We start from the raw sequence: 13,507 nt of genomic DNA on the forward strand, positions 1-13,507 counted from the left end.
TGGCATAGCATAACATCGCATAGCATAGCTTAGCTTCTAGGTGGATTCCCGGCTTACTCAGTAACAGTTAATATTGAAGGAGCCGCGGGGATTCATCAGCTCCCACAATTTAAGTCCAATTCAAGTTATGGCTTCCCCTCGTTACAGGACCTCCTACCACAGCCCAGTGTCGTTCCTAAAAAATCGTTACAAATTTTAAATTCCTTCCTGAGAGATAGGTACATAGCATACAAGATGCATCTTGTCCCAAAAGCATCTCAGATCGCGTTAACTCGCGATCCTCAACACCCATACCTACTTCTATCCGATGGGAAGTTTGCGCAGCAGGTGTAGGGCAGGTAACGCGCCCACGGGGTACCTACGCGCCACATCCGCCGGTAAAGAAATTCCAGCGCTCTCTGCAGAAGCAGTATCGACTGGAACTTAACCTCTCTCTTCGAGGACGATGAAAGCCAGCCGTGCATAGAATTATCATGGGAACGTATTGAGATACGAATAATGCCAGCGCGAATGTCTTTCGTCGCTCGTTAATCAGCCTTGCGCAACTGCCGTCATTATATTTTTAATAATAACGATAAGATTACTCCCGTCTCAGTCACGTTGCGCCGTAACGTGGGCGAAACAGCGCGTAACGATGCCTCGGATCGTACCGAGGGCCGGCGTAGGCCACACACCAGCCTAGATCATTCGTACATTAGTTTCCCGACTATCAAAGCCGCTCGCACGGCCAATCGTGCTTCGATTTTGCTCGAAACCCGACTGGTCCCGCTGCGTCCTCGCTGCACAGTGCTCGTTTCACGGTTCCGTCGCGTCGCGTGTCAGTGTACGGTCGAAATATGGGCGCTGCATCGAACGCGACATATTTAGGGCTAGATCTCAGCACACAGCAGGTAAATCCTCTGAAAACCTTGCGACTTGGCGAACCGTTTCTCGCCACTGATCGAATAGCCTGTAGTGAGTAATCTTTGTGACGTTTCGGCACCCTTGCTCGCCGTGCAAAAACCATATCGTCGACGCTAGCCACGGCTGACAGACTGTACTGTGCGTTCAAGCCTCGTCTCACCCGTTCCTCTTTTATCGTTCATTCCTGTCCTCGATTTTGCACCCAGGCTTTCTCGCTTCACTTACCACGCGGTAACAGCCTGCGCGGTCATATGGACGGTAACGCGCAGCAAGTCGACATTAGTTGGTCCTTCCTGTAGTTCTTTCTTTTGCGTCCCACCGATGCTCGGTCACTGCTTTCCATCGCGCATCGTTGCACGCGCATGCGCACGGTTACGCGCGTTTTATTCGAATCGACTAGAACCGCGTGTTCCTGGAAGCGATCTTAGACTGGGATATTACAATTAAATGTGCTCGTAATTACGCTGAGTTTCTGCTCGTTTTCGTGCGAACGCAGATTGCCATTGAATATTGTATTTATTATCGTAGAATAGTGCGAGTAAACAGGGCCGTTTACTTATCGTACCCCTTAATGCGGTAGTCCCGAATGTGTGTTTTTAAATGCAGGCTAAATATTATCTTGGCTCGCGGGGAGAATTTATATTTCAGATTTCTAAATGTTTCGTACGGTGTACAGTGCCTTATCTCCACTAGCAAATATTAGTAATCATTTCGTGACGTTTTCCGCTTACACGCTGCGGTTGGCTACTTACCTAATCTATCGTTTATAAAGGTCTGACGAAATTAATCGTCGGAAAACTTCGGGAAACAATAAATTACGTAAACGCAGCGGGCATTGATGTAATTGAAATAAAATTTTTCATTAAACGCCTGACGGTCGGTATATTGCAACGAACCGCAGTGTACTTTTGTCTTCGAGGAGTAGATATGTATTTCGACGAGGCAATAGGGGCAACACATCTTCATCGATTGATACAAGTGTTCACGAGGCGACTCGCGCGCGCACGCTGGGTCACAATTATCTAATGCCGCGATAACACCGAGCGGCGGAGCGATACGATGCGCGAAAGAGAAGTGTATCTCGTTAACGAGAAAAAATGCGGAACAGTAGAGGCGGACGAGAAGATAATTGAAATTGGCAAATACGCGCTCGCGAGGGCCTGCGAGGCGAAAAACAGGCGAGTAGATAAAAAAAGAAAAAATTGCGAAATTCTCGCGCGCAGCAGGGGAAAAGCACGCCGCTATCGGCGTAATCGATACTCATGGGACACGATTTTTATCTGCCCGTTAATCCTCGCTCGAATCCAGCGTAATTCACCCGTTAAGAACTGACGGCGATTTTGCATAACGACGAGCGCGAGCGTCGAAATATTTCACGCTTCTTATTCCCAGCTAAACGTGTAAACGTTTCTGCACGGCAAACGGCACGTGTAAAACTGCATGTTTACCCGTCGCGAAACGATCGTTCGCATATTCATTCGGCCTGGCCGGAATATTACTTTTCGAATTTCAGCTCTCGCAGTGATATTTCGAATACGTTACGGGTAGCGTGTCTAATGGGCCACTCCGTGCAGCTTCGTTTCTCCTTTCGAGCAACCTTGTTGGGCGGTATTTATACCGCGTCGTGTGCAATAAATCGAACGGAGCCTGTAATACGAATTTAATGAACCGAAATGCGAACTAACTTAGCCACGTTTCACCGTTCCAGTTGAAAGCTGTGGTCGTTAATAATAATCTTGGGGTCCTCTGCGAGACCAGCGTCCAATTCGACAATGATCTGCCTGAATTTAGGTACGTTTCTTACATTCTCACGCACCCTTAGAAATTTCAGGTTTGAAGTTGGTTTATTGGAAAGAAAAAGTTGCAAAGGAAGATTACAAATTACAAGCACTTTTATCATGGTAGAAGAATATCTGAACTTTAGATGTATTTCTAAGTTATATAGCTGAGTGTTTGAATAAAATATGAAGACAGAGCATTAATGTGTTACCGAAATTTCAGAAGTAAATGAATTTCTGAGTCTTCTAACGGAGCGGTTAATACCCAAATGGCAACCAGAGCGTAATGCAATTTTAGCTTTTTTAGAATCGCACCGAGTGCCTGATTACTCTATGATTTGCAGTTTAGAAATTAAAATGATTAATTAAATTTCTAAAGTTTTAAGTTTGTCTGAGGAATATGTTCGTTCTAAAATTATTCGCACAGCTTTCCTCGAGTGAATTTGATGTTTTAGAACATATGGAGGAGTTATTCAAAAAAAGGAAGAGCCACACCTGGTGGTGGTACCCACTCTGATGTGGGTGAAGGCTCTGGACATGATTCTCGATAAACTACGTGTCTGTGGCGTGGATTTTAGCAAAGTGGCCGCCATTTCTGGATGCGCACAGGTAAAAAAATTATTTTCCCATGGAAACTAACGCACGCTGATACCACGACTGATAAACGAAAATCCACCTTTTCGAATTCTTTTTCTACCTGCATATTCTTCATTGAAAATGCATTTTATGCTAAACTATAGCCAGCGAAATTAAACGGCACCAAACAATTTAACTCGGATGAAAACCCATATATTTTATTAGAATCTATATACTTTAATATCCTTTTCACCGAAATGTTTATTTGATCGCACGGTAAAAGTGAAATTCGATCGCAAGTGCCCCTTTCGTTCGGGTCAGCGTCGAAAGAAATTTCGCAACGCTCGACCCTTACAGGCCCCGACGATTTTGCTGTGCTCTCGAGAGAAAAACGAAACCGTCGATAACGTTATCTTTGCCCATAATTGCATAGCAACATGGCACAGTTTACTGGGGCAAGAGCAGTCGAAATCACTTGCGGCAACTGGATCCCGGGAAATTCTTGCACGAGCAGCTCATCACATCATTTTCGGTGACCCCGTCGCCTGTGTGGATGGACTCCAGCACGACCAAGGAGTGCAATATTTTGGAGGAGATCGTGGGTGGTCCTCAAGTATGCAAGCTTCTCTTAAATTTCAATGCTCAACCCTCTTCCCTAACCAGAAGTGCACCAACACTACCGAAAGGCACGAGGCCCCCATACCATCCCGCTTCAAAATGTCGTACAGCCGAATTTCAACGACCGAATTGAAGAGGATCCTAAAAATAGACTCGAGCCATTCCGCAGAAATTTTTAACCGTAACTCCTATGAATATTCATCGGCGCCAAAGAATTAATTCGCAATTTACATTCGTCGCAATCGCCGTCAATAGTCTTCCTTATCTCTCATTCAAAATCCGAGATCGTATCGGCTCGAAATACTATATATTATACCCATCTACATTTTTTCTTTTTTTTCAAAGCGTCGACGACCAGAATGATAGTCGGGGAAAAGGGTAAAAGGGCAGCGGTCCGTTACCCAGTCCGTTATTTTTAGACGCATCTGGACGTCGACTTCTCCTGACCTTTATGCAATTAATCAAATATTTCACCGTTTTTATTGCTCCCGATCGACGATAAAGTTGCTCGCAATTGGCGCCGACGAATGTCACATCTCGGCTTCCTGTATTCCGTGGTAATGTTATAAATTACGGAGTCAAACGATACCTGCCGAAGGAGCAGCCAATACCATCCGGCTAAGATTCATAATTAATCGCCACACCGATTAATACGCTAATCAATTAGCCCCGGTACGAGGTTCACGAATATGATTGCAGAAATTGGCAGAGATAACGGGATCACGGGCGTACGAGAGATTCTCAGGACCTCAGATAGCGAAAATAGCACGCAGGAGGTCGGAGGCTTACAGCAACACTGAGGTATACTAACAAAAACTCCCGGCTTCGTTGACAAAAAATGAGAGAACGGAAAAACGATCGAGATATTCGGTGCGTGCGATCCTACTGGTTCAGATGCATAAATTTTGCTGCAGCTTTCCACTGCTACCGCCTGTGATCTCTTTTCGAGTGAGGAGCATTAACTTCGGAGTACCAACTACTCGCATGTCGTAAAAGTTTTTAGAAGAGTTATACAATTTTTCATAAACCAATTCTTTCTGATTGAAACGCTTTAATACAGTGAATCCCAACCGATGGGTCGCGAAGTGTTTTCTAGGGAGTTCTCACAGTTTTATTATTTTTTTTAATATTAATAAGTTAGAATTATATTCTAAAATACCTATTTTTTATGTGTTTTCTTTACCTGATTAAACTTACCTCGCCTTAAAAGGGGGTCGCGACTCAATAAAGGTTGGAAACACTGCTCTAATAAATGTTAATCTTCGTGAGCAGTAACCCCAATGGAGACAGCTGAAATATAACAGAAGTGCTCGAGTTAACGTGTTCTGATTAATGAATAATCTTCTGTTTGAATCTTCCATTTTTTAACGCACAGTGTTTTATGCAATTTCTGTTCGAAGAAATATCTAATATGTAGTTGTGTGATATGTGAATTTGTGGCTGTATACTGATTACTAATACGCATTCTTTGCAATGAAGCATTTAAAATAGTATGTACACACAAGTTTGCAGAATTAATATGCTCGCATGTGTTTTCAGAGGATTTCTTTGATCAGCAGCTTTCTTGCTTCCCTGTTCCTGGGGGATATTGCACCCATCGATTTGTCCGATGGGTCTGGCATGAATTTGCTCAATATTCGTACGAAAGATTGGGACGACGTGCTATTAGAGGTAAATTGTCATCCATTTTTGTTGAATTTTTCATTAAATAATCCAAACGGTCCCATTTAGTATATTTAGTAGCACGTATTATATAATAGTGTATTATATCATCATTCTAACGATAAAAGGCTGTTCACATGAGACACTCCCCTAACTAATACATTAACTTACAACCCGAAAATTCAGAAAATTATGCAACTTGATGTGCAAGTACAGTAGTCCATCCGTAACAGAAAGTTATTGATTTTTGGTACCATATTGCGATTTTAGGGGTTGAAATCACCCCTTGAGAAAAATGCACAACTTTCTTTTTCGTGTAATATCTCGAGAACGGTGAGAGATATCGACAAAAAGTTTAAACAAAAGTGGCGTTTGCTTTTTATACCTACACAACTGCGTAAAAATAACTATAAAAAATCCATACTTTTCAAGTTACCCCCACCACCAATCCTGAAATAGATAATTATTTTTACGCAGTTCTGTAGATATTGAAAAAAGATATTACTTTTGTTTAAACTTCTTTTCGACATCTCTCACTTTTCTCAAAATATACCACGCCAAAGAAATTCTGCATTTTTTTCAAGGTGTGATTTCGACCTCTAAAACCCCATCATCATGGTACTAAAAACGAATCGATTTCTAGTGGGGACGAACTATTCTACTTGCACACAAGGTTGCATAATTCTCTGAATCTTCGTGTTGCCTAACTTCCCTTGTTAGAACTGTGTTAAAAGATAATTATCGCGAACGTCTGAACTCGACGTCCACCTGCGCCCACAAAATTAATTCACGGTACTACTACGGCACTAGTCACTTAAAAGAGCCAGTGCTTTAGATAATAATAATAAGGCGCCACGTATCCTCGTTTTCTTTTTATTATTCACTTCTGCATTGCTGTTCATTCAGGCCTGTGGTCCGGGTCTGAGAGAAAAACTAGGTAAACCTGTTTCCTCGTGCAGCGATATCGGCCCAATTTCGTCCTATTTCGTGGAGAGATTCGGCTTCGACGAGGCATGCAGGATAACTGCGTTCACGGGGGACAATTCAGGTTCTCTAATAGGTAAGCGCACGCGGCTACGAATTTTCCTTCTATATTTTTTCTTCCTTCCCTTCCACCGACGGTATTAATTTCTACGCACCACTTCCTCCTCTGACGACGAGTCTTGATTTTGCTCGTGCTCGATCGCTCATGAATATTCATGCTAACTTGCAAATACGTTTCCAATTGCCGAGCACGGACAAGCGGGACTTTCGCTCTCGCGAGAAATGATTAATGAGATTTTTCACGCAAACTATAATTTACCGCTGGCAGAGCCGGTGAATGATTTTTCGAGAGCCGTTTGGTATTTTAGGTGATCCATGTGCGCCCAGTTTTCGTAAGGTGAACTCGAAGAATGTTACTCGGAGTGGAATGTTGCTTGGATTTGATCTTGCAGTAGTGGAGTTTTTAAACTCCATGGCATTTGTGCTGATAGTGATGTAGCAATGTTATTACTTTTTTTGTGGTAATTGAGTTGTGGGTATGCGATTTTAAACCTGCGATGGTTTGGCGTTGTTAGCCATGGCTTCTTGGCATTTTATTCCAATATTTCGTCAGCATTGCAGCTGCTAGCTTCAGAGATCCAATGAGGCATTAATACTGTATCTTCGAGTAGAATCTTCGTCATGGACTTTCGAAATTGTGGCTGAAGATGTCGATCGTCATATTCTTTCAATTTGGAAATTGTAAATAATGAAAGAACTCTCGATTTGTACAGGCATGAGATTGAAGGAAGGAGATATCGCCTGCAGCTTAGGAACCAGCGACACTTTGTTCTTGTGGCTGAACAAACCGAAAACTGCTCTGGAGGGCCACATTTTTTGCAACCCTATCGATGACGATGCTTACATGGCGCTGCTTTGGTAAATAACAGGCTACTTTCAATTATTTAGTAGATACCTACTGGACAATCTTCCACGAAAATTGAAAATGTATTGTGAATCTTCTTTTGCAATTCCTCTTATTTCAAATGAAAAACCTAAAGGAACCTTCTCTGCTTTTGCATTAGTACCAAAATATTTGCAGTAGTGCGTAATTTTTTCACATGAAGTGGTCCTTTAAGATAGAATATTCGCAGGCAACAAATAACGCACCAAAAAAGCATCACCAATATTGAAATATTTTCACAAACACTGTGTCATAGAAATTTCAAATATCTGCGGATACGCTGCAAAGTATTGAGAACTGAGAATTAATCGATTAAAATGGTATTAGAAATATGTTACTGGCTGAAACGTTAGGATACAGCGACTGCAAGTTTTCAGCTTCAAAAATGGATCTTTAACTCGCGAACGGATTCGCGACAGCGCAGCGCAAGGCTCTTGGCAAATTTTTAACGAATTGCTAGAAAGCACGCCGCGGGGTAATTTTGGGAATTTGGCTATATATTTCGACGCGCAAGAAATTCTGCCGCCCATCATCGGCGATCATAGATTCAACAAAGCCAACGACGAGATATCGCGATACAGCTCGAAGGAAGTGGAGGTGAGAGCTCTGATCGAGGGCCAATTCGTCGCGAAAAGAGCGCACTCCGAGGACTTCGGTTTCGTTATCGGTAAGTAGAAAAGGGAAAGACGAGAAATTTCAGCAGTTCCCATTGGGAGAGATCCTGCGCTGTGAAATCATCAACTATCGCGGTTCTTTAAATGATTACAGGGCCAAATACACGCATCATTGCAACGGGAGGTGCATCTGCGAATAAAGCTATATTGCAAGTGCTCTCCGACGTATTCAATTCACCAGTGTACATATCGGTAATTGGAGATTTTTCAGTTACAAAATTCTAGACACAGTTAAAATGATTTGTAATTTTCTGGCTGCCCGATAAAGCGAGAAAATTTCAAGAACCTATTCTTACACGGTGTGTTATTGATCAAATTTCACAGGAAGTAGCGAATTCAGCGATGATGGGCGCAGCTTATCAAGCAAAACACGTTTTATCAAAAAGCGAATGTACCTTTGACGAGATAACACGCTGTTTGCCAGAACCGAAGCTCGTGTGTCGTCCTTACGATGATGCGGAGTCAGTAAGTTGCAGATGGATTTTATGTTATATTAAATAATTTATGTTCTTCTATGTGCACATTGTCTTTTTCTTTTAGATATATAAATCGATGGTTGCGCGTTATCGAAAAATCGTGGAGCAGATTAGAAACAAGACAAGTACAAATTGAAGGATGCAAAGGGTGTAACAGTCGGGAGAAATTATTAACACGAAGGGGCCTTCATATTGCATAATATTAGGAGAGGGTAGCAAAGCGTTTTAGCATTTAACATATTTTATAATAGTGACAAACGAAGGATTCCATTCTGTTGCGTGATAGATTTTTATACGATATTTTTAAAGCAATTTTTAGGAGACTGCTTTTGCACTGGGTATATCAGAAGCCTCGAGTAACTCTGATTTTAAGCTAATCCACTCGAAGATATTAAAAACGTTTATGAATGTCCTCGAGAATCTCTGATAGAGAGAAAATAGCGGCGTCTAGGAGGAAGTTATTAAGAATCTTCGCGATAAGCGTTACGATAGAAAAGAAGCTATAAATAAATATTTTATATATTTTGCAAGTGCTCTTTTTACCGTTTTATTGAATAATCTAATTAACCACGAATCGCTAATGGCTTACTGATAAGAGTACAAGGTAAAGCTAAGTGCAATTTTTTAAATCGAAAGCCACGCTTCCGAGTGAAATGATTTTATACGTGCATATTTATAAATTTTGCTATAATATATTATTAATTTATTGAATGATAATTTATTATGGTTGTAGAATAAAGCGAACGGTGATAATAAAAAATTAAATTGGATTTAATTAATGGTGTATTTTATTTACCTTCAATGACTGCGGCAACATTGGATTAGTTGGATGCCGTTAATTAATATATAAATTCATTCAATTCCTCAAGAAAGAATCCATTCATTTTTACGTCATGATAATGTAAACTTTTCAAACTGCTGTTAATTAGATGTTTCTTTTACTTCTTCCTACCACCTCTTTCCTTCGGTAGAAGGTTAATTACGTTACCAGATGTCAAATTATAATATGCAAGACTGTTGCTATCCTTAAAGAACATTCCCTGGAAAAGAATAATAATTATTGTTAGACAAAAGTTTACAAATAAATTTTTTTACTTTTTTAGAGATGTACTTTATCGCGTACCTCATATTGCAGCTTCTGTTTACCAGGTGGCATGCCCGTTTGCTCGTGAAGAAGAGCCTTCATCGTCGCCACGGTGTCGCTCGCTTGCAAAGTAATATTCAGCGTCTGGCCGTTCAGCTTCCATTCTGCCTTCTCAGTCATCATCGGCACGGCTATATTCAACTGTACAGGACCCTATAAAAACATAGAACACATGAGTTTACATGCTCGCAGCCATATATCCATTTGTGCCAGTACCTTATTCCTAGCCAAGAACTGTTGCTCGGGTATCAGCGAATCCTCCGTTCTCAGTTTCTTCGCCTGAGGTTCCTCTTCCATCGGTTCAGAAGGATGCTTCATTCCAATCTGAGACAGAGCGCGTCATAGAAATTATCAAACAGCATAATTAAAGACACAATTATCAATTATCGTTTTACATTCATAAATACTCACAGCAGACGCCATTGGCGGTTGCATAGGTGGCGGCGTTGGCATAAATGGCGACATTGCTGGCGCTAAAGCGGAAAACAGAACAGAAACGTGAAGCGCGACGTAGTAACTCCTTCCCGTTCAAGGTGCAATTTTTTAGTTGGCGATTTTACTTACTCATTAGTGGCGGTGGTCGAATGGGAGGCATAGGAGCCATCATCATCATCGGTGGCTGCGGCATCATCGGCTGAGGGATGCCCATAGTGGGCATACTCATGGTCGGCGGCGGTGGTGGCTGCGTTGGAACCGGCACTGGTTTTGGAGCTGGTGGTTTAGGCGGTGCTTTCAGCGTAGCTTGAGGCTTCGAGGCAACTGCAGCCATGTGCGACAATTCTGCCGCACGATTGGCGGGCTTGGGACCGATCTTCTCTTTCTCTTCGTCAGGAAGAAGCCCTTTGACCTTGTGTATCTGGTGAATCTGATCCTCCAAAGTGATGTTCGCTCTGGCAGCTCTGGTCGCAGCTTCTACACTGGATGTATGCCCGTCCCACGTGACCTTGTCGTCCTTCTTCTTGTCTTCTTCGCCGATCTTTTTACCGATCGCGGTTTCTTCGTCACCGACACCGAAGATATCGGTACGCCTCTCGGCAAGTTGCTTCAAGCTAGCCTCGATTGCTGTGCCAGGCGCAAACACTGTCTCCTGGGCTAGCTTGTCTAGATGCTTATCTCTCTGTTCCACCCAACGTGGATCCAATAACCCGATCCGCATGTGCTCTTGGACTTTACTCGCGGGTATACGCTCTCCAGTGATCGGAGAGATCAAGTACTCGTCGGGAGCAACAGGGCGCACAGTTTTGTTAGCAGCTAACAAGATAGTACAGTAATTTATTATTATTTGTTCGTAGATTATTTGAGTTACTTTTACTTACCATGCTGCTTAGGATCGTATCCCTTCTTCACTACAACATTTCCAGGCGTAGGAGGCAACGGCGGAGGCTGCATGCTATTACTATCGCGCGGTTTCGATTCTTTCGACTTGTGAGAGTCACCGGGGGGCGACACGTCGTCTTCGTCGCTTGAATCCTCCTCCATGTCTTGTACCTTAAAATGAGCACCACGTTGCAGGTACGGGAGAATATTTGTCTCGTTTGTTTCATTAAACTTTATGCTTACTTGATTGTTGTCTTTGGCGCGATCCTTCTCACCGTCCGTGCGATTCTGCATGTCGTCGTCCCCGTCGCTGTCGATCTGCATCTCAACATCCTCGCCTTCTTCTATCCTCTCCTAAACATTCAGAAAATAGATCAGCAAATGAAAGTGCAATTTCAATCACGCTTAGTTACCTGCATGAGCACACGGGCACCAACTTCGTCCGGAGTTGTCGGTGCTGGGAAATTACCAACTTCGAACTGTTGGTAATCGACAGTCTCCACCACGACAAAATCGTGCCAATCAATTTGTGCGTAAGCAACTCTCTCGCGCTCCAATTCTTCTTCTTCCTTACGTCTCTGAGCTTCTTGATACTTCAACCACTCGGCGCGATATTTAACTTGCTCCAGAATTTTGTCCATGTTAGACCCTTCATCGCGAAGACGTGGTAATAAATCTTTTGGTGAAATTAATACCTGCAAATTGATAACTGTTTGTCAGTAACCCTGGGAATAATACGAGATTATTTATGAAGAAACTTCGTTTCACCTTTGTATATTGTTCCAAGAGTTTTGTGAAGTATTGAAACAAAGAATGCTGCGGACGTAAGAAATCGAACTGGAAGTTCCTCTGCTCTCGATTCATCAGATTAGTTAGAAACTGACGACCGTTGCGAGCTACGAATTGCGCCGTCAGCTTTACAATATCCCTGGAATAAAACGAAATGTTACATCGAAAATTGCGTAATTGTACAATAAAGAACAAGGTGATTAATACACACAGGTCTAAAGCGGAGATAGATGGCGGATCTGCAATAAATTCAAATTCCGTGGGCGGATCTTTCGGGACGAATGGCTGCTCAACCTGTTTCAAAATTTCTTGCTGTTTCTGATGGGCTGTGAGATTAACTGTCTTTCCAGGTCCAGCTCCTAGAGTTGGCTCTTGACCCTTTCCTTCCTTAAATTCTTTTACTTTATGCTGATAATACGCGTGATACGGGTCGCCAAAATTCAAGAAATTAAATTTTGGATTTCCAAGCTCGTTTTGCCTGATCCTTGACTCGAATTCAGGGCCATTTCTAGCCACAAAACTGGCAGTCTTGTCAACAATATCTATATTTTTTAAATAAGGTACAACATATAAATGCCAATGTTCTCATAGAAATAAATGTACAAATTACACACAATCTACAATATTAATTACACGAAGTTTAAACAACGATGATAATAATAAAACGAAATGGTACTTTCCAAAGAATTTACTATATACATTTAAATATATGGTTGTCGCAGACACCGATATCGCTAATTTCAATATTACTAATAAATTACCTGAAAATAATGATTATACTTTACTGATTAAATAACGAAATATTGTCAAAGGATACTTCTAACCTCCGGTGGAGGATAAATAATGCCCACGATCGGTTGGGACGAGGGTGCATTATTTTCTTCACCCTCTGGTGCCGATGGTTGCGCAATTGATACTTCTTGCGTAGGCATGTTAGTTACTGTCGTTTTATTCACGTAATTATTACACACAGTTTATATATTCCTCATAACTCATAATGCAACGATGTTTAACAAATATAATACCGTGTCATACTATGTGATACAGCGTCGCCATTTCACACAGGCTATCATGGCGGCAGTTTACATTAATAAGAAAGGCGCCTTTTCAAAGATTTAATACATCCCTCGGATGCGTTCCACTTACGCTCAAATCGCCCGCAACGCCTGTGGTTTTCGTTTCCAAATTTATGAAAATCTCCTGAAATATAAAACAGAAATCTATGAAAGAGCTATTATCGGAAAATACAGGTTTCTCAAAATAAATTGCTACTCGAAAACAGGAACATACATATATGTAAAAATACGGAAAATATCCACATAGCACAGACGTTTTAAAGACGTCATAGACGTTTTAGGACGTCTTTTGGGCGTCTTCAGACCTCTGTGTGCTACCTGGGAAAGGATAACGCATCCGTACACTTGCAAACGCATTTATACCATACATATTTTAATATGGCGGAAATTGGGTATGCGTAGTGATCCTGTAGGGAGTGATCGGTATAACCGCAGCCATCTTGGAGCAAAACCGGAAATAAACATATTTATCTCTTCTTATCAGTATTTCTCTCTCTCTTTCTGTCAGTATTTCTATCTCTTTCTACAGTATTTCTGTCTCTTTCTTTTTTACAGTTTATTTCTCTG

At 41.9% G+C, this 13,507-nt stretch overlaps 2 protein-coding genes across 2 annotated transcripts; one reads left to right on the forward strand and one right to left on the reverse strand.

The window, feature by feature from the left end:
- Nucleotides 1-656: 656 nt before the first annotated feature.
- Nucleotides 657-9,389, forward strand: LOC143371396 (xylulose kinase). The gene is made up of 12 exons (XM_076816532.1): nt 657-890; nt 2,612-2,694; nt 3,137-3,290; nt 3,691-3,870; nt 4,575-4,676; nt 5,415-5,546; nt 6,444-6,597; nt 7,295-7,439; nt 7,842-8,131; nt 8,233-8,330; nt 8,463-8,603; nt 8,679-9,389. Exons 1-12 carry the CDS (start codon nt 837-839, stop codon nt 8,748-8,750), a joined length of 1,605 nt encoding a protein of 534 aa, XP_076672647.1. The 5' UTR covers nt 657-836; the 3' UTR covers nt 8,751-9,389.
- Nucleotides 9,380-12,908, reverse strand: Sf3a1 (splicing factor 3A subunit 1). The gene is made up of 11 exons (XM_076816522.1): nt 12,682-12,908; nt 12,076-12,406; nt 11,844-12,003; nt 11,489-11,770; nt 11,319-11,429; nt 11,075-11,246; nt 10,323-11,009; nt 10,170-10,231; nt 9,975-10,082; nt 9,738-9,911; nt 9,380-9,654 (listed from the first exon to the last, which is right to left on the reverse strand). Exons 1-11 carry the CDS (start codon nt 12,794-12,796, stop codon nt 9,553-9,555), a joined length of 2,304 nt encoding a protein of 767 aa, XP_076672637.1. The 5' UTR covers nt 12,797-12,908; the 3' UTR covers nt 9,380-9,552.
- Nucleotides 12,909-13,507: the final 599 nt, after the last annotated feature.

Source organism: Andrena cerasifolii, chromosome 7, assembly GCF_050908995.1.
Source record: "Andrena cerasifolii isolate SP2316 chromosome 7, iyAndCera1_principal, whole genome shotgun sequence".
Classification (NCBI taxonomy): Eukaryota; Metazoa; Arthropoda; class Insecta; order Hymenoptera; family Andrenidae; genus Andrena; species Andrena cerasifolii.